At 40.2% G+C, this 21,468-nt stretch overlaps 1 protein-coding gene across 1 annotated transcript; it reads right to left on the bottom strand.

Annotated features, from left to right (window-relative positions):
- Positions 1-130: 130 nt before the first annotated feature.
- On the bottom strand, positions 131-21,468 carry sec16b (SEC16 homolog B, endoplasmic reticulum export factor). Its single transcript, XM_041791737.1, has 25 exons — positions 21,169-21,468; positions 20,576-20,887; positions 18,524-18,630; positions 18,333-18,438; positions 17,880-18,091; positions 17,662-17,801; positions 15,288-15,349; positions 15,036-15,174; positions 14,709-14,939; positions 14,140-14,237; positions 8,508-8,589; positions 8,278-8,395; positions 8,080-8,191; positions 7,159-7,264; positions 6,885-7,022; positions 6,669-6,782; positions 4,428-4,506; positions 4,161-4,320; positions 3,892-4,052; positions 3,769-3,797; positions 2,014-2,121; positions 1,831-1,923; positions 1,629-1,743; positions 1,209-1,247; positions 131-1,127 (listed from the first exon to the last, which is right to left on the bottom strand). The coding sequence occupies exons 2-24, from the start codon at positions 20,845-20,847 to the stop codon at positions 1,231-1,233; spliced, it is 2,799 nt and encodes a 932-aa protein (XP_041647671.1). The 5' UTR covers positions 20,848-20,887; positions 21,169-21,468; the 3' UTR covers positions 131-1,127; positions 1,209-1,230.

Below are 21,468 nucleotides of genomic sequence, written 5' to 3'. Positions count from 1 at the left end.
CCATGTTGTCACTTACTCAAGTGCATTAAGTGAGGCGCAGCCTGTGGAATCCCTTTCATTGCAAGATTAATTAATACAGTCATGCAACTGTAATCAGATTTGTAAATCATAAAAAAATATATATTAAAGATATGGATAAAATATTTAATTATAGTGAGAAAGTATTCATATAAAATTACACTGATGATAAGTGTCACAGGCTGGTGCAGTGGTAAAAAAACAAACACATGTATTGTTAAACATTTAGCACAAAGGCTTAAAGCATACAAAAATCTCAGTTACATTACAGCATATTTACCATATAATTCTCGATCATTTCTTTATATACATTTAAGCTTTGTTGTACACAGGCATTTATATAATGTACTTTTTTCAGCACATAAATAGCTTGGTCCCATAAATGTCTGCTGGCCGGATCTGTGTCAGCAGTCATCACCCATCAGGCAACACAGCAATGTGAAAATTTACAAAAACTATAAAAATAATCATTAAAATATGCTATTCTTACTTCCCTTGCAATATCAGAATGCAATCTGGTCTTACAGCTTTGTAGAGTAAATTTGGTTTCTATTTTTAGCATCTTAATTGCAAATATATTTGATTTGATGAAATGTGTGTAATGGATTTATGCCTCTTAAAATAAATGAAAATGAGATGCTTTTTGCAGCTCATGTGTTTGATAATTATTTATGTGACCTGAAGTATGAGAGTCTGATTTCATAGAGCAGTTCCAACCATGGTCACAGCGGTAGTCCCAAAATTTCCCCTGCAACACTGCAGCTCCAAGTCAAGTCCCTCAAACCTACATGGTTATTGGGGTCAATTAAGATGCCCCTTCCCCCAAGTATATCTGACAAAATATACACCGGTAATTTCCCTCCTGTCAGCTTTAAGGAAGCATACCTCAGCTGTTTCTGCAATATATGTCTCTGCAATCTGAGTTACTTAAGCTGGCACATCCAGAGTATTTCTGTATCCAAAATGCAACATGATGGTGTTGCAGCTAGCTGTTTAAAAGGGTATCCTTAAAAAAGATGTGCTCAGAGCGACGTAGGTGGGCTCTCACATGGGTTCACTTAGACATGTGGTGAAACACTCTAGCTTCAGTTTTAAAGGTGTCCGTGATCCTAGAAACATAAAATATTTAAGGTTATAGATGAAATCTTGTATTGTATGGTGCATATTTATCTTTAGGTTACTTAATTTACCTGTATTGCAAGTTAGTGGTCACTACCCCAGCTGCTGACCTGTGAAGAGGACATGGACATTTCTATGATATTAAGAGGAAAAGATCAAATTTGTGTTATGTTTCAGTCTGCGTAAAATTAAATAAATGAAAGCCATTCTTTCAGATTTCATTGCTAAAAGAAATGCAGACTGAATGTCCTGAGAGTCTGTGCCAAAATCTGAAACTGGACACGCTGGTCAACATCAGTGTTAATGGCAGAGACACAACCCAACAGAGCCAGTGACCTCAGATTCCCCCAATAACTAAAGAGGGGTATGGAATTTAGCAACATGTTTATGATTTGAAGTCTCCAAAGTACAAAATAACTGATAATTTATTATTCATGCATGTAAATAAGAAGTAAAATATAAAAATATACTGTATGTACTTAAAAACTGACCTGCTTTCCTTGAAAATGGATTGATCCCTGCAGAGGAAGACTGGGGTGGAAACATACCAGGAGAGACAGTGGCAGGTGGTGGAGGAGGGCAGAAGCCAGCACTGGGTTGAAGCATCTGAGGGGAAAATCCAAAAACATATATGCCTGTTCCCACATTTAAAAAAAATCCTATCACTTAATGTATGTTTAATTTGACTCTTACTGTCTGCGCTGGGCTTCCCTGCTCTGTACCCTCCTTTGGAGCGTCTTTGGGTTTTGATTTGAACCAGCCACTGAACCAGCCCCCCTTGGTGCTCTGTGTGAACACAGAGGTAACCATACACATGTCAAACAACTTGAATGTGGTTAAACAGGCATCAGAATGAAGATGGCTCTTCCCACCCACCTGTTTCGAGGGCTCGTTGGTCACCTCTGAGGGTTCTAAATGTTGTGGGATGCTCTGCTTCCTCTGCTCCTGCTGAGTGGTGGAGATGTCCAGCATCTGACCCCCCATCTTCAAACACAAATCACATCCAGGTTACCTCAATACAAAAAATTAGCAATTCTTTCAACTTAAATGATTAAAATACTGAAACAATGTGGAAAAGAACTAATGTTTGGTAGTATAGCTCTTACAGGAGACCAGGGAACAATATGTTTTTCTCTGGATCTACAATTTAAGCGTTTCTGTGTGAATAAAGTGAAAATTGTTTGTTTGTTGGTAGGATTTATTGTTGCAACATTTTAACTGAAGTCTATTGGATTTACCTTTTGTCTGAAAGCTACAATGTGTAAAATTTTTTGCACAATTCTTTTTCTTTAAAAAAAAAAAAAAAGACTACTGGATGTTTTACCCTGTTATTGATAAGTAATTTAGCTTTTTTGCTAAAAAAAAAATTAAAAAAAAAAAAAAACGTATAATGCTAATGTGAAAACAGATTTCTACAGAGACATGTTTAAATTAAAATATGTAAGTTGAAATAAGTGACTACATAAATATTCATGCCCTTCAAGTCAATATTTAGTAGAGTCACCTTTGGCTGCAATCACATCACTGAGTCTGTGTGGACAGGTCTCAACAAAGCTTGCACATCTGGACACAACAATCGTACTCCATTCTTCTTTGCAAAACTGCTCAAGCTCTGTCAGGGTTCTCAGGTATCGGGCAAGAACAGCCCTTTTCAAGTCCAGCCTCAAATTCTCTTGGATTGAGGTCATGGCTTTGACTGAACCACTCCAGAATATTCACCTTGTCGTCTTTGAACCATTTCTGCTTTAGCTTTCACTGTATGCTTCATGTTGTTGTCTTGCTGAAAAATAAATCTCACAACCATAGCTTTCTTGCAGACCGAATATTATCCTCTAGGATTTTTCCGATACGTTACATTATGCATCATTGTTACATTATTAGCTCCAGGGCCCAGCCACAGCCCTGACTTGAACCCTATCCAACATCTCTAGAGAGACCTGAAAACGGCTGTCCAACTGATGGTCCCCTTCCGAACTGCCTGAGCTTGAGAGGTTTTGCAAAGAGTGGCAGAAAATCCCCCAATCCTGTTGGCTAAAGCTTGCGGGGTCATATTAAAAATGTTATCAAAGGTGCTTCAGCTAAATACTGAATAAAGGGTCTTACTACTTATGTCAATGTGATACTCCATTTTTTTTTTCCTTTTTCATAAATTTGCAAAAAATTCTAAAACTGTTTTCACTCTGTCTTTATGGGGTCATCATGAGTGTTATCTAATGAGAAAAACATGAATGTAAACAGCTAGCACTGGGCTCATCATAAACTGAAATAAGTGAAGGAGGCTTGAATACTTTGTAAATGCACTGTATTTGTGGAATGCTTGCCACAGAGCATGACAGCTGTATATAAAAAAAAAATAATAATAGAGTTTTACCACCAATTACTGATTCCTGAACTCTTTTTAGTTAGTTTTCTGTTGATCAATATGAACTTTATTTTATTGCCTTTTGGTTGCTGTGCATCTTTTGGTAATCTTTTCCTTTTACAACCAAAAAAATATGTCAGTTAGACTGTATAAAAAGTATTTTTTCATTGGTCTCTTTTTCCCAGCACTGTATCAATCCAGAAAATCAAGAATAAAGGAACAGCATCAAGCCACAGAAATTTGACATAATGTTGAAGATTAAAACTCACCGTGTTTGCTACAGAAGAAAACCCAGGCCCTGTTGAAACCAAATTTAAATATCACACACAAGCTCACCCAGACAATAAATCTTCAGACTGTAATAGCTGCTGTAGAACACTTTGAATTCTCACCCTCAGCTGCTGATGGGGGATTATTTTGAGGACAATGTGGAAAAGCAGTTCTGACTTCAGCACTATCTGTGTTATGACAACTGAAGTCCTGGCCCGCTGCCACTGTTTGCACTGGGGGAGCATAAACCACTGTTACTGGCATGGGATGACTGGCGGACGGCCTAGACAGAGCAACAGAGAGTGGACGATGACATAATGCAGACCATTAGGACTGAATATCACGTGTGCAGTTAGAGCTGGTTGACAGCTTGTTGTTGGATAAGATGTACCAGTCCTGTGCTCCTTTAGCCTCCCATGAGGAAGCTGACGTCTCCACAGGGTGTCCTTCATCTTGATGCCAGGGGTCTTCTTGCTCCTCCCGGCCTCTGTAATAAAGGAGTTCAGGCTCTGGACTCTGGATATCACTTCTTTGGTCATGAAAGTCTGACTCTGGAGTAAAACAGAAATAAAAAGCAACATCCATAGGTAGTCTTAAGAGTATTCATTAGCAGATGTAGAGCCCATATGGTGGAAAAATTTGAAGTAGAGATACTTACCTGAGTAAGCTTTGCTGTCCTCATGGGTTAGAGCACTTCCCCCAGGCTGGTATGTTTCTGCAGAGTCATAACTCCCTGTCTGAGTACAATAACACATTTAGACTTCATGTTATAGATTTGGTTTCTACAGACAAAGGTATAAGAGCCTGGACCAGCTCCATTTAGGCATAGTAGTAGCTCGCATAAAATGGTTACACTAGCGTGCTGATATGTCTGCAATGATAATGCTGACATGCAGACTTGACTGATGAATTGCTCCCAATCTTCACTCATTAAGCATATTTTCATATTAACAGTTGCTATTTAACATAAAATTAAGTTTAACTGTGTAAAAGTCTTTCAAGTCTAAGGCAGCAATAGAGTGAAAATCTAATACTGTTAGAAATTACAAAATAAAATTTGTCTACATATTGTTGAAAATTGCAGCACTAATGGGCTCTGTTAGAACCATCTAAGGAAGTGCTTCCAATTTTTTTCAATCCTGGGCTTTAATCCAACCTAGCTGATATAAAGTATTAACATCACCTCCTCCAATGTTTTTTTCTGTTGCAGCATAATGATCTACAATCTCAATTCCAAAAAAGTTTGAGTGCTGTGGAAAATTTCAGTTAAAATTAAACTAGAATGCAATCATTTGCAGATCTCATAAACCCATATTTAATTCACAATAGAACATAAATAACCTATCAGATGTTGGAATTGAGACATTTTACCATATCATACAAAATATAAGCTCATTTTGAATTTGATGGCAGTGACACATCTCAAAAAGTAGGGATGGGTCAACAAAAGGCTGGACAAGTAAGTGGTGCAAATGAAAAGCAACTGCAGGAGCAGTGTGAAGCTCATTAGGTTTATTGGGTATAAAAGGAACATTTTAGAGAGGCAGAGTCTGGAAAAACCTCTGTTTGCAAGGGACAAGGCCAAAGGTCAACAATGAATTCCTGGGATCTTGGAGACCTCAGGCAGCCCTGCATTGAAAACAGGCATAAATCTGTGCTGGAAATCACTGCATTGTGCTATCCACAAATGCAAGTTAAAGCTGCATCATGCAAAGAAGAAGCCATATGTGAGCACAATCCAGAAAGGCCTCCACATCCTCTGGGCCAAAGATCATTTAAAATGGACTGACGCAAAATGGAAAACCGTTCTGTGGTCAGAGGAATCAAATTTGAATTCATTTTGGACTAAAGAGTAGAGGGACCACATTGCTATCAGCGCACAGTTCAAAATCCTGCATCTCTGATGGTATAGGGTTCCATTTGTACCTTCTGGCAGATTACACATCTGGAAAGACACCGTCACTGCTGAAAAGTGTAAAGAGGTTTTAAAGCAACATCTGCTCCTTTCCAGACTATGCGTCTTTCAGGGAAGGCCTTGCATACTTCAGGAAGACAATGGTAAACCACATACTAACCACAACAGCATGGCTCCACAGTAGCAGAGTCCGGGTGCTGAAGTGGCCTGCCCACAGTCCAGACTTTCACCAACAGAAAACATTTGGAGCATTATAAAACAAATAATCCAGCAAAGAAGACCCTGGACTGTTGAGCAGCTAGAATCCTATGTCAGACAAGAATAGGACAACATTCCTCTCCCAAAACTCCAGCAACTGGTCTCCTCACTTACCAGATGTTTGTGATCTGTTACTAAAGAAGAGGAGATACTAAACGATGGCAAACATGTCCCTATCCCTACATTTTTGAGATGTGTTGCTGCCATCAAATTCAGAATGAGCTAATACTTTTAATGAAATGGTAAAATGCCTCAGTTTCAACATCTGATACATTGTTTATGTTCTATTGTGAATTAAATATGGGTTTATGAGATTTGCAAATGATTATATTCTGTTTTTAGCTACATTTTACACAGTGCTCCAACATTTTTGGAATAGGGGTTGTATTTTTCTTTCACTTTTAGAACTACATCTTATTTAATTACATTATTACTGTCCAGTAACTGATAAAATAATGATACTCTATATCCTTACAACAAACCAGACAATATTGGCCAGAGATATCTGGGTTTTCATTTGTATTTTTTAATTTAGGGCCTTTATTCTATGGGGATGGGGAGTTTGGGGAGACAGAGTTGAGTATGACAAGCATCAAACAGCATCAAGATCAGAAGGCACAATTGCTCAGTGTGACCAACACCTTATATTTACCTTAAAATAATATAGCTACTCAGGAATGAAAGTCATTGTTTGTGTGCTCTAATAGACTAGCTAGAAGCATCCACCTGTAACCTGTGCAGCCTGTCACGAAGATGTTTCAGCCAGTCGGGTTCCTGTCCAGCTCCGCTCACCCCTGTATCATTGAACTGACCCTCGTAGTGTCTCAGCCTGTCTGACAGCTGCAGGAAAGGGACACACAGAGACAGTATGTCTTTAAAATGTATTGCACTGCATTATAAGTCATCTTTATTTATAATATGCTCAGTACTATGTGTGAATACCTTAATAACCTCTGCAATCAGCACATAGAAAGGCTCTCTCTGTCTGAGGATGGCCTGTCCAACCACCTCACAGTAATGAAAGGCCTGAGAAGCCAGTCCACAGTCCAGCAGGCGACAGGCGTACAGGAACTTGAACACCTGAGCAAGAAGCAGAAACATTCAGCATCTTAGGGCTGTTTATCAAATTTCCTCAAATATGATGGAGTGAAAAACTGTAATATTTATGACTTTTGTTACATCTTGTGCAGAGAGATTTTGTGCGAGTGAAAAGTACCTGAAAAGTCGGTATTGAAAACCATTTTCCTCCAAGTGTTTGGCAGTATTCATACAGCTCAGTGCACTGGATGGCAGAGTTTGATGCAAAGTGTTGAAAAGACTTCCTAAAGGAGAGGACCGGACAGGAAACAGAAAATGATCATTTCAGCTAAAACTGCTCTATAATTATGTAAAAAGATAAAACACTCCAAAAAAGCTTTCACAGATAAACTGGGCATTAATCAAGAGCCAGAAACATGTAAGATTTCAAAAGAACGGGGGTTAGAAGATCCTTTCTCTTGCTTACATTAATGCCAGTGAAAGTTCAGAACTTTTCAGCTATAGAATCAGCAGAGTGTTGGTGACTTTTACACACTTTCTAATATTACTCACAGTTGACTGTGGGATATCCAGCAGGGAGGAAATTTCATGAAAGGCCTTATTGCAAAGACGGCATCCATCACAGAACCATGCTTGGAGTCACTGATCTCCTCAGAACAAACCATTTTGTATCACAAATGTTTGCAAAGGTAGACTGCATGGTTGTGTGCTTGATTTTATACACCTGTGGCAATTAGTCTCATTGAAACACCTCACTTCAATAATTCAGGTGTGGCCAAATACTTTTGTCCATATAGTGTAGCTGCATCCATGCCTATCTCTTCACCAGCTGCCATGTTTAAAGGCTTGCAGTACATCTAAACCACATCCGTAGCTACCGGCTCTTTATCCTCAAATGACGCTGTCTTCTCTTCCCAAACACCATGTACTGCACCATGTACTTGCCCTGATGGATGTGAAATATATCCCATGTCATGGATATGTGAAACAGTCTGTGTGATATGTCAGGTTCTTTATTTTCTACATTTTGGTCAAAATTCCTGCATTAAAGGAAGGTAAACCAAGTGGTGAAGGGTATCAGGGATGAAGCAGAGCTCACCTGTGGCTGCTACTGAGGAGTACGAGTCTCTCTGCCTTCTGTGGGAACACCCCAAAAGGAACACCGGCTGTCAGGTAGCAGAAGTGGGCCGCATGTATGAGGCCTTTGGAGGCTGCATTAAAGAAACAGCAAAGCAATTAGGCATATACTGGCACAGAAACAAAATCACAACCAAAGAGTCGGGGCATGAATCTCTACCAAGAGTGTCTCCCATGGTGACTATGGCCTTCAGTTGGACAATGGGGTCTCCTGTCTCATTGGAGAGCATGACAGCCAGGTGGGGCCTCCAGTCTCCCCATTTTTCACTCCCACAGCACTGTACATAGAACATCACAATCAAAACTTTAACTTGCTAAATTGATTCAGACTGACATATTATAGATAGTGACTATTCAGGTGCACAGGGATCTAGTTTTGTTGTATTTTACCATTGCTGCAGCAGGAATTCTACCAGACAGCAGCTGGAAGAGCGTCTGGAGGGGGTCACTGGCTGTTAGCTGTCCAGTAAACCTGACAAAAGAGAAATGTGTCAATGCACAACTTACTCAAAGCTTTAGCACATGCATGCACCAGTGCCAAAAAGCATCCCTGCTGCTGGTCTGTACAGAAGTGATAGCTCAAATTCTGCCTCTCTTGTCAATCACAAATCAAATCCATCCCCCCTTCCTAGGACATTCCACTGGTGACATATGTGGCTGTGGGAAATACTGCTGATGCCAAAATAGCCTGGAAAAAAAAGGATAGGGTTACATGATAAATGCTTCACAGAAACTTTAGTTTAGTGTCATAGTGCTAACATTTCTCCTTTTAAAAGACAGAACACTCACTCAGCAAAAAAATGTGAGTGCAGAGTTTTAAAAGGGCTTATTGTATATCCAGCTTGATTATTTACAGCAGAGTGTTTATTGTCTGCTATGTAGCCTCTAAAGCTCTCAATCTGCAGTTTATAAATAACTCAAAGCAGAGCTAGACTCGAGGGAGGAAGTGATGGGATGTTGTAATAGCACAGAAACAGCTTTATCAAAGTCATCTAATCATCATTTAATCGTTGTTAATTCTTAGGAAAGTACAAGATCCTCCACATAAGACTGCAAGAAAGCAACATGACTTTGATAAAGTAAATGTCCAGTTATGTTATTTACAAGGTGACACACAAGGCACTCATATTAAGCATCTGTGATTCCTCTGTAATTAGTCCGGACTGCCACCAAGTGTAATGGGAGTAAAGTCAGTTTATTTTTCATTACTTGTTTTCTTTCAGTTACCAGCTTGTTTGTAGGATTTAGCACCATCTAGTGGCAAGTTCAAACATCTCAACCAGCTGATAACCCTTTACCTTACCCTTCAAAGCATGACAGAGCTAGTGAAGATTGTAGCATGAGAGAATAATGCAAAGGCCCTATCTACTGTGCAACATAGAAGGGCTATTACAGTAACATTATTCTTTTTGGGAGATTATGTGGGCTGAGGCAGGAGTTATGCGTGAGTTTGCATGTTTTCCCGCATGCATGCTTGGGCTCTCTCCAGATACTCCAGTTTCCTCCTTCAGTTCAAAGACATGCTCTCTGAGTAAATTGGTGACTCTTAAATTGACCATAGGTGTGACTGTGAGTGTGGCTGCTTGTTTGTCTCTGTCAGCCCTGCGATTGTCCGGCGACCAGACTAGGGTGTACCCTGCCTCTTGCCCAATAGCAGCTGGGATTGGCTCCAGCCCCCCCGTGGTGTGGAAAAAAGTATTGGCACCCCTGGAATTTTTCCAGAAAATACACCATTTCTCCCAGAAATCGCTGCAATTACAAATGTTTCTGGTATACACATGTTTATTTCCTTCATGTGCATTGGAACAACACAAAAAATTCGAAGAAAAAAGACAAAATTGACAAAACTCAAAAAATGGGCCGGACAAAATTATTGGCACCCTTTTAAAACTGTGGGTAAATCCTTTTATTTCAGGTATGTGATGCTCATTTAAACTCACCTGTGGCAGTAACGGGTGCTGGCAATCTAGAAATCACACCTGAAGCCAGTTAGAATGTATAAAAGTTGACTCAACCTTTCTGTTGTGTGCCTGTGTGTGTCACACCAAGCATGGAGAATAGAAAGAAGAGCCCAGAATTGTCTGAGGACTTAAGAAGCAAAACTGTGGAAAAATATGAACAATCCCAAGGTTACAAGACCATCTCTAGAGATCTTGAAATTCCTTTGTCCACTGTGCATAATGTAATCAAGAAGTTTATAACTCATGGAGCTGTGGCTGATCTCCCTGGACGTGGACGGAAGAGAAAAAATTGACAAAAGAATGCAACGCAGGATAGTTGGAATGGTGGATAAACATCAGTCAACTTCCACACAAATTCAGGCTGTCCTGCAGACTCAGGGTGCAAAAGTGTCAGCTCCGACCACACCTTGTCATCTGAATGAGATGAAGCACTATGGCAGGAGACCAAGGAGAACCCCACTGCTGACAAACAGACATAAAAAAGCCAGACTGGAGTTTGCAAAAATGTACCTGAGTAAGCCTCAATCTTTCTGGGAGAACATTTTGTGGACAGATGAGACTAAGGTAGAGCGTTATGGAAAAGTATGTTATTCCACTGTTTACAGAAAACAGAATGAGGCCTACAAAGAAAAGAACCCAGTACCTACAGTCAAACATGGTAGAGGTTCAAAGATGTTTTGGGGTTGTTCTGCTGCCTCTGGCACTGGGTGCCTTGACTGTGTGAAGGAATTATAAATTCTGGAGACTATCAAAGATTTTGGGCCACAATGTAGGGCCTTGTGTCAGAAAATTGGGTCTGCATCAGAGGTTATGGGTGTTCCAGCAGGACAATGACCTGAAACATACCTCAAAAAGCACAGAAATGGTTGGAGACAAAGCTGGAGAGTTCTGAAGTGGCCAGCAATGAGTCCGGATCTAAATCCCACTGAACACTGGTGGAGAGATCTCAAAACGGCTGTTGCAAGAAGGCACCCTTCAAATCTGAGAGAACTGGAACAGTTTGTTAAATAAGAGTGGTCCAAAATTCCAGTTGAGAGGTGTAAAAAGCTTGTTGATTTGCAAAAATTTCAGTCTCTAAATGTGCCAAGTTGGTAGAGACTTGCTCCAAAAGACTTGCAGCTGTAATTGCAGCAAAAGCTGGCTCTACAAAGTATTGACTCCAGGTGGGGTGGGGGTGGGGGGGTGGGGGGGGGGGCTGAATACTTTTGCACACCACACTTTTTAGATTTTCATTGTAAAAAATTTCAAAGCCATGTATAATTTTCCTTCCACTTCACAATTATGTGCCACTTTGTGTTCGTCTATCACACAAAATCCCAGTAAAATATATTTACATTTGTGGTTTTAACATGAAGAAATGTGGAAAAGTTCAAGGGTTATAAATACTTTTGCAAGCCACTGTAAAAGGTGATTTTTAGATGAACTAAATATCAGTCTAACACAGGTTATTTATCGTTTGCTGTATGGGTCGCTAATAATATAGAGGGCATAAGTTAAAAGTATACTTACTTCTGAAGGCACCACTACACCACTGTCAGAGGATTACAAAGCTTTGCAGACTTATCCTCTGGGGACCAAGAATGTCAAAACAAAACAATTCAATAGTTTAGTGACTGATTGGTAGAGCCATTCCCTCACATGTGGGGCCATTAGCATGGCTTAATGCATGGATACTGAGCATAACTGGACACCCATTTGAAGATTAATTCCCATGAAAGCTGAGCCAATAAAGCACGCAAACTAAAGTCCCTCTAAGCCTTGCTGGCTGGTCATATTTTTCTTACAGTGGTGAATGCATGACCCCTCCTTCTCTTCCTCTGATTGGCTTACCCTAATATTCCTCCTCTAATTTTAACCAATCCTCTCTTGCATCAAGTACTTGTGCATCATGTACTTGGCATTTAGAGACAGAGAGGGTGTGTTATACTCTTACAACTTCAGGATTCTTAACTATGTCTGTCCATGGACTTCTACCATTTCTGAAACTTTAACTGGACTGTGTGGGCTGAGATTTATTTGATCGCATGATGCTTATAGATGTTCCTTATGTTACCAGATGGGTTTGCCATATGCAAAGTAATGTAATCACTATATAGTTTAGTGGCTGCTCTTTTTTTTCAATTATGTGCACATGGAAAAACATTGTGAAAGCATGTGTGGAATAAATGCATCAAAGTTACAAAACTGTGCAGTCACTGCCAAAATCACTTTATAGTCCAGGTGCATTCCTCAGAGTGAGAATAAAATTCACAGGCAGGAAGCTGAGGATACACTCCAATTACATGTGGCATGAAAACCTCCTCTGGCCTTGGGTCAGCTGGTGTACTGCCAAACTTTTAATTAAACTAAAACTTTTTAGTTAAAGATTCTTGTTCCTTGCTGACTTTATATCAGAGCCTCTGTCATATATCCTTAATTTAAGTTTCCCTAGTAACAAAATCCCCAAAGTTTGGAAGTCTGCTTATATTCTTCAGGCTCTTTTGGGGGGGTGAACATTCTGATGCTAAGAAATACAGGCTGATATTGAAATTGTGTTTCCTGGCTGAATTATTTGAGGGATTAGTCACTAATCAACTGAAGGAGTTCTTAGATTCATGTAACATTTAATCTTTGTTTCTAACTGGTTTAGAAAGCAGCATAGCACTGTTACAGCTGCTTTAAAGGTTTTATGATTTTATTGAGGCTTTGGACTGCAAAAAACACTGTGTATCCTCATATTATTATTATGCAGATGACACAATCATTTATTGGTATTCATCATTGATTACACAGGCCTTTAAGGTTTTTTTTACAGTCTGCTTCTAATGTTGTTCAGTCTTGTCTGCAGAAACCTAAACTGGTTTTACTAATGAAGAACCTGGGTTCCTCCCAAGTCTCTCCCGTCTCAGCTGCTAAAGCTTGTAACTCCTTCAGAGTAGTCATGGGCGTACCCGTACCGCCCCACCTTCTTGGCACCCTTTTTGGCAAGTCCCAAAAAGGTGGAGCTATGCAGACTACAATAGGGGTTTGCCCTGACACCACTTTCAGGGCACTCAATGACTGCTCAGTCGGACTGCAAAACAAACATGTAAGTCTGCTATGAGGAGCGGGCGAAAATGGGAGAGAAACGGACTAATATTTGCTTAAATTAGGGATATTTGGACTCAAGAGACACTAAAACTGTGTCCTAGTCAGTGGATACTGATATGTGGCCACAAGTCAAGTTTCCTGACAGTTCTGTGGACTTGATTTTAAGTTCACGAAGCAGGGCCTGAAGGCTCACATCAGCCTGGTTTATCCGTGATGGATGTGAAACTGAATACATGTTGAAGTTTTGTGAGACAAAACTTTAGATCAGTTGATCCTCTGTATTGTAGCTAGTGCATCATCACATTCGTCACATTATTTTCAATGTGACAAATTATCATGGTATAGCTTACAACTTTCATATTGTGTCGTAGATACTGTTATGGACCAGATTTATTACTTATTAACGTACCATTACGTCTCAAAACATTTCTGTACATGTATTTCATCAGCTGAGGATCTGCACTGACCGTAGTTCACTTGGTTAAGATGTAGTTATTAAAAAAACAGAACTTTTCAGCTGAAATAAAGTCGTTTACTGCTTATTCCCAGCTGGTTTCTGTCACTCATCCTTTCTTCGACTCAGAGACTGAACTTGCACTGTGATGTCACATGCATAGCCTTTACAACCCACCCACCAAGTGAGGGTAAATTATATTGAACATGAATGATTTATAAAATCAGTAAAAGGGTATAACATCCAAGTGGGTGAATATTTTTTGTAGGCAGTGTGAATGCGGAGCATTCTGATCTCTTGGCCTGGTGAAAGAGCCCTTGACATCAGTGGGTCTTATCTGGTTAAATAAAGGTTGAATAAAATAAAAGAATCTGACCATATCTAAAGTGACAGCAACACAAACCTACAGCAGACAGCAAGCACCCCTCTGCAGTTTAGTCAGAGAGCATTCCTCATACATAAGCACCATGTGTAAAGTTGTTTACTGATTTGTTTTGCAGCTGTCATGTCTCCAATGACTTTGTCACCCATTTCTCACCTGCTCAGCACAGTGGTGTAGGACCTGTTGTCCATTTTGCTGGCCAGAAAAAGCGCATGTCCCCACAGGCCACTGCTCATAGCTGACTCTAAGGCTTCCTGGAAAACACACAAGAAGGTGTGAGGGGGCAAACACTCTGATCCCTGCACAGTATGCCATCTGCTGATGCTAAAGGGAATACTCATCTTTACAAATTTTATGACAAAATGTAAAATAAAAATACACATCCCTTACAACTTTCAGTTGTAAGTCAGATAGGCCAAAATAATTCAAACTCTCAAATGGTTCACTTAAAAATAAGCAATGAAGTAAATAAACTCTGAAGTGAATCCACATCTTCCATATTCCTTTGAACCTCTACTGGATATGGCAAAGAGCTGCTGGCACTTTAATGTAAGATTATTCATCAAATATCAGTTTTCTGCTAAACAGCTTTTACTTCAGATTTTTTAAGTAGATTCTGCTTTTGCTTCTTAGGCAGGAAGGTTGGCATTTGCATGCAGGGAATTACTCTAAACAGATTATGCCATTGGTTTATTGACTGTTCAATATATTAGAAAGACAGAGACCTTCTTTCTTCCAGATAGCAGTAGTTTGGTGTAGCTCTGCAGGGCTTTTTCAGACGTTTCTGAGCTGAAGCTGCTACAGTCTCCTGTGAGCAGATCATCTCCTTTCTGAGGAGGCTCTTCAGCCTTTGAGCTCTCATCAAAGTCGATCAGCGTGGGAGCTTCTGCCACCCAGCTTCCATCTGCATGTGAACCCTGCATCAGCAGCTCTGCGATATCTGAGCCGACGATTTGCTGAAAAAAGAGGAAAATAAAAGATCAGAAACTTCCTGCTACTTTCTTTGATGTTAAGTCAAATGGTGCCTTATTTGAAGTAAACAGTCCACATACTCCATTCTGCCTGCAGAGCAGTATCAGTAGATTCCACAAGAGGGCAGCAGATCTCTTATCATGCAGTGTGTCATCTCTCATGCAGGCCCCTGCCCTCTGGTGGGCAAACTCCATAGCATCTACTTTGTGCAAATCTTCCCTTAAAATAAAATAAAAAATTAGATGTATAAAATCAGTTTAAATCTTTTCACATTTCACAAGATCTCAATCATCTCAGATGTGACATTAAACAGAATAACAACTTCATACTACCTGGTCAAGGGCCCTGGGAAGTTTCTCATCTCCTGCTGTTCCTTTGTGTCACTCAGAATCACCTTTGTGCAGACAGAAAAGTCCCCAAAAATATTTTTTTCTCTCTTATTCAAGTATTTGAAACTAGGGCTGTTCGTACTATGAATCCGGTAGTACAATATGCATCAGGATAAACAGTGCCTAGAAAAAGTACTCACCCCTGTGGATGTTTTACCTCTTCATTTATTTTATAAATCAATCATGATCAATATAATTTGACAAAAAAAAAATACAAAAGGGGGCGCAGATGGCCTAGCGGTCTGAGGCGCCACCCATGTATGCGGGCGACCTGGGTTCAAACCAGGCCTATGGTCCTTGCCGCATGTCTCTCCCCACTCTCTCCCGTTTCAAATTCTATCCACTGTCCTCCCCTATCAATTAAAAGCATAAAAAGCCTAAAATAAATCTTTAAAAAAAATATACAAAAAATCTCTTCAATGTCAATGTGAAAACAGATTTCTATGTCAATTCCATTAGAATATGTAAGGTAAAATAAGTGACTGATAAATATTCACCTCCTTTAAGTCAGTATTTAGTAGAGTCACCTTTGGCTGCAATCACAGCACTGAGTCTGTGTGTATAGGTCTCAATCTGACTCACACATCTGGACACAACAATTTTACTCCATTCTTCCTTGCAAAACTGCTCAAGCTCTGTCAGGTTGCATGGGGATCAGGCATGAACAGCCTTTTTCAAGTCCAGCCACAAATTCTCTATTGGATTGAGGTCTGGGCTTTGACTCGGCCACTCCAGAACTTTCACTTCATCGACATTTCGGTGTAGCTTTTGCTGTATGCTTGTCTTTGTCATGCTGGAATATAAATCTTCTCCTAAGTGGTAGCTCTCTTGCAAGACTGAATAAGATTGTCATCCAGCATTTTCCTATGTCAGCCCTTCCAGGGTTACCCCACAGCATGATGCTGCCACACTGTTTAACCGGGGCTTTTGTGTTATCAGATTTAATCTGAGTCAGTGGCTTTCTTTTTACCAGTCTCCCATTACGCTTTGACTGGTGAAGAACCCAGACAGCAATAGTTGTATGCAGAGTCTCTCCCATCTCAGCTGCTGAAGCTTGAAACTCCTTCAAAGAATTCATAGGTGTCTTGGTGGCCTATCTCTCTCTCATTCTTTCCCTTTTGTGCATGGCCACTCAGTTTATGAGGACAATCTAGACTGATTCACACGTTTGCCATATTCTTTCAATTTCTTGATGATGGATTTAACTGAACTCCAGGGGATGTTCAGTTCCTTGAAACTTTTTTTTGTATCCATCCCTAGACTATGGGATGACTGTGGCTCAGTAGGTAGAGTCAGTTGTGGGTTCAATTCCCAGCTCTTGCAGTCACACTTCTTCGTCAGTGGTGCAAATGGGTATAGAAGCAAATCCGCCATCAGTGATTGACTGTGTGAGTGGATGAGTATGAATGGGTAGGTGCGACCTGCAGTGTCTAAGTGCTTGAAGTAGTCAGATGACTAGAAAAGCACTATACAAGTTCAATTCTATTTACCATTTACTTGACTTTCCAATAACTTTTTCTGTGAGTAGCTCTGAGTGTTCTTTTGTCTTCATGGTGTAATGATTGCCAGGAATCCTGATTAACCAGTGACTAGACCTTCTAGACACAGGTGTCTTTATGCTACAGTCACTGGAGACACATTCACAGCACTCCAGTGATGCCAAATTCATTAATTGTGAGACTACTAGCAATTGACTGGACCTCTGTTGAATTAGGTCAGTCACTTTGAAGGGGTGAATATTTATGCAGTCACTTATTTTACATGACATATTTTTGTCGAGTTGGCATTATTTTGTAGAATCTGTCACTTATTACATTATTATTTACATTAAAGATGTTTTGAAAGAGGATTTTTTCTTTTTTTTGTAAAATGTTTGTGTCAAAAAAGCCTAACTATATTGACCATAATTGATATATAATAAAAGGGTAAAAGGGTGAATAGTTTTTAGAGTCACTTCATGCATACTGGCCTTTCCATTTATAAACGTCTGTTCATACATTCTCCTCTCCTTAAATTCCTCTTTTTGAAGGCCATTAAATTTACAAGTTGTCTTTCTTTCTTTTTCCCCTTCTTGGGTTTACTAATTTATTTCAATGAATTTAGACATTTTAATGCAAAAACTCTGTATAATGTATCTTTAAACCAAATTTGCACATGAACTTGAAATTATAAATTGTTCCAGTGTTTTTGAAAATCAGCAAAGCAGCAGGAAACATTATATTGCAACTCTGCAGACATTGTCTTCAGTGCTGGTGACTCAGGAAGAAAATGTCATAATGTCATTAGAGTAGCACAGGCTGGTTGGTGATTACTGTACCTCCATACTGTGAATTTCCAGCTGGCTGACGTTCTCCTGAGTGGACAGACCGGGACTGACACGTATGAGCTGGCCTGCAGGTCCAAAACTTACCACTGCGTGAGGGATGGAGAACTTCAGAGGAGCCGACATCAGATGCACTGAGAGGAAATGATGAGGAGTCTTGATGAATACTGGGTGAGATAAACCTGGGAGAACAAGTTTATCTGAGCACTCACCTGCATCAGATGTGGGAGGATACTGTGTTACAAGCTCACTGTGTTCAGCTCCATTCATGTACTGACTCAGTTCGCAGCTACTGGAGGACATCCCTGAGTTTTTGGAACTTTCTAAAGTCCCCTGGTAATAGGAGAACTCCTCCTTGTCTCTGGGTGGATTAGTGTTGTAGTCTTTGAAGTAATGCTGTGAGTTGACTCTCCCTTGGTCAAAGCTGAAAGTATAAGCGCATCAATATGTCACATTTGCACTGAAATGCATATGTTAATTGGTAGAAGAGACAGCAACTAATAAATGGTACTAAAACGCATAATAATTAAACCAAAAATCCCATTCTTCAACTTTGACTTTTAATACACCTTGATTAATAACAAGTGTTTTCCCCCCAATGCCAATAAATTTCAGTTATAGATAGATAAGAGGTGACTTAAATAAAGTGGAATATTTGAGATCACCTGTACTCGTCCGTTTGGGTGCTCCCAGACTGTTCGTGCCTGTACGCTTCGTCGTGATAACTCTCCGTTCTGTTCCAAGAGTCGTGGTGACCCCACTGCCCGGCATCTGTATGATTAGAGCAGCAAACATCATTTACGTTTTTAACAACACAAATATTGTAGCATACTGCTAAACTTCTGCTTTACCATACCTTGTCGTCCATGTTGTCCTCTATAGTAGTCACGATCGTAATAATCATAATAACTGTGGTGGTCTCTGTAGTCCCAATGACTGTGGGGGGGATAGTCATACCCATGCCTGGAAAAATCATTATATTCATTAACTACTTCAAGTCTAACCCTTGCAGTGCCTATAAGAAGTATTCACCTTCTTGGATGTTAAACCATTTTATTAAATTGCCACACAGAAATGGTTCAAAGGCATCAGTGTGAATCTTTGGGGTGGCCAGGTCAAAGTCCAGACCCCAATCTAATAAAGAATTTGTGGCTGGACTTGTAAAGGGCTGTTCATGCCCAATCTCGTTCTTCACCTTGACTCGACGTCCACCTGTGGTAAACTGAAGTGACTGGACATGATTTGGAAAGGCAAACACACCTCTCTACTAGAGCAAAAACCAAGGCATGAGGTCAAAGGAACTGCCTGCAGAGCTCAGAGACAGGATTGTTGCAGGGCACAGATCCAGGGAAAGCTACAAAAAAGTTCTGCTACAGTGAAGGTTCACAAGAGCACAGTAGCCTCCGTAATTCTTAAATGGAAGAGGCAGGCCTTAGTAAGAGAGGTAACCAAGAACCCAATGGCCACTCTGACTGAGCTCCAGAGATCCTGTGTGGAGATGGGACAAAGTTCCAGATGGACAACCATCACTGCAACCCTCCACTGATCTAGGCTTTATGGCAGAGTGGCTAGACTGAAGCCTCTCCTCAGTTCAAAGCACATAAAAGCTGCTTGGAGTTTGAAAAAAAAAGCACCTAAAGGACTCTCAGATTGTGAGAAACAAGATTCCCTGGTCTTATGAAATCAAGACTGAACTGTTTGGCCTCCATTCCAAACGCTGTGTCTGAAGAAAGCCTAGCACCACAAATCATCTGCCCAATACCATCCCAACAATGAAGCATGGTGGTGGCAGCATCATGCTGTGGGGATGTTTCTCAGCAGCAGGGACTGGGAGGAAAATCGGGGTTGAGGGAAAGCTGAATGGAGCAAAGTACAGAGATATAATGAAAACCTGTTCCGCAGAACTTAGGACCTCAAAGTGGGCCAAAAGTTCACCTTCCAACATGACTATGACCCTGAGAACACAGCCAAGACAACACAGGAGTGGCTTAGGGACAACTCTGTGAATGTCTTTGAGTGGTCCAGCCAGAGCTCTGACTTGAATCCTATCAAGCATCTCTTGACAGACTTGAAAGTAGCTGTCTACTGAAGGTCACTATCCAACCTGACTGAGCCTGAGAGGATATGCAAGGAAGAATATTCAACAATCAAGATGTGCAGAGATTGCTGCATAATATTCAAAAAGACTCAAGGCTGTAGTTGCTGCCGAAGGTCCTTCAACTAAGTGCATTTTAAAGAATCTGAATACTTATGTCAGTGCAATATTTCAGAGGGTTTTTGTAATAAATTTGCAAAAAACTTCTATAATTCTGTGTTTGTTGTAGTGGGGTACTGAGTGTAGATTTATGAGAGAAAAAATAAAACCAAACGACTGCAGTATCAGGCTACAACATGTATAAATATAAATATAAAATCCTTCAAATATTGATATATTTTAGACCCACATTAAACACTACAACCAGCTATAGTTAAAGCTAATATGAATTCTGTAATTTTAGTTAATTTGTCACTCTTCTTGCCTTTACCACAACATCAAAAAATTGTATTACACATTAGATGTTTCTATCTTGAAGGCCTATCTTAGAAAACAGAATTTATGTCCAAAAATATTAAATTAAGACTGTAAGAGTCATGTGCAAATAGGTTGTATTCAAGCCTATATGAACTAAGTGCTTTAATTTAGAATTACATCCTTTATTTTTTGTTTCATGGAATAGATCGCAAAAAGAAAACATGTTTTTTTCCAGTATCATTCAGCCATATCAACTTCCTCTTAATATTAAGCCAGGGACACAATTCACAGTCCCCCTAATACAGAGAATTCAAGAGAGATTATTTCTGAATAAAACCCAGGATCACTCTAAAAGTGTCTTCAATGTCACATAAAAGTATGAGGGATTTTACACACCTGGACTGTGGTCTTTGGTGCTCCATATATCCATAGCCATATTGATACTGCTGACTGTTGTAAGGATGCTGCTCCGGCCTGACAGGAGGGCTGCTGTAATGACTCCTGTAGTGAGCATCAGCATGAGCCCAGTGCCTGTCCCTCTCCCTGGGCTCTGGTGGTGCGTAGCCCTGGTTCCCATCCTGCTGAGAGTACCTGTAGTAATCCTCTCTGTCTTTGGCCCTGTGGGAGTGACGACCAGAGTCAGGCCGGGGATGACCTCTGTGATCCATGATGGCCCCTTGAAATAACAGGAAGGTGGAGTTTGCAAGTCTGAAAAGTGAAATCAGATTAACTTTTGTTTAGGTTTCCTGCAGTTCACAAATGCCAGGCACAGTCAAAGTGCGTTGAAAAGTGCCACATCATTTCTCAGGAGACTCAAAACATGTGCTGATAACAAGTTAGTATGATAACAAGAGGGCAAAGTTCACAAAAATGACCCACACAGGATACATGACTTAAAAGAAAGAAGTTTCTGCACATGAATAGACAGCTGAATCCATAAGAGACACAAAAACTTCACAAAGCATGCATAGCAGTGACACAAATCCTACCTTCCTGTTTATAAATGTGTATAATCCTTCATCTCCGCTGTATTTGCTCTGTATCACAGCTTGTGTGTTCTCAGAGAGCTAAAGGTAAACAGAGGAGCCCGCCCTGAGGAGTTTGACAGCTGCTGTCCCACAAAGGAAAACATGAAATCACGTCCATGTTCAGTCTGATTAGAATCAATAGAATACCGTTAGTCCTTCTGTGTCATTTTGATTTTACTGCCGCCTTCTTTAGTTGTAGTTTGCAGCAGGAAAAGTTACAGCTCTCAAGTGTGTAGACCTGCCACGTTGCCGGTAGGAGAG

This window comes from Cheilinus undulatus, linkage group 7 (assembly GCF_018320785.1).
Source record: "Cheilinus undulatus linkage group 7, ASM1832078v1, whole genome shotgun sequence".
Classification (NCBI taxonomy): Eukaryota; Metazoa; Chordata; class Actinopteri; order Labriformes; family Labridae; genus Cheilinus; species Cheilinus undulatus.
Note: the sequence above shows the minus strand (reverse complement) of the source record. Positions and strands in the feature narration are given on the sequence as shown.

What these genes read in the sequence shown, in the direction of transcription:
- sec16b (XM_041791737.1), bottom strand. Translation starts at nt 20,847, where the DNA reads ATGGATCACAGAGGTCATCCCCGGCCTGACTCTGGTCGTCACTCCCAC. An exon ending in AGGACAACATGGACGACAAG is followed by an intron (nt 18,439 to 18,523) that starts GTATGGTAAAGC and finishes CTAATCATACAG; the next exon opens with ATGCCGGGCAGTGGGGTCAC. An exon ending in TGGAAATTCACAGTATGGAG is followed by an intron (nt 15,350 to 17,661) that starts GTACAGTAATCA and finishes GTCTGCACAAAG; the next exon opens with GTGATTCTGAGTGACACAAA.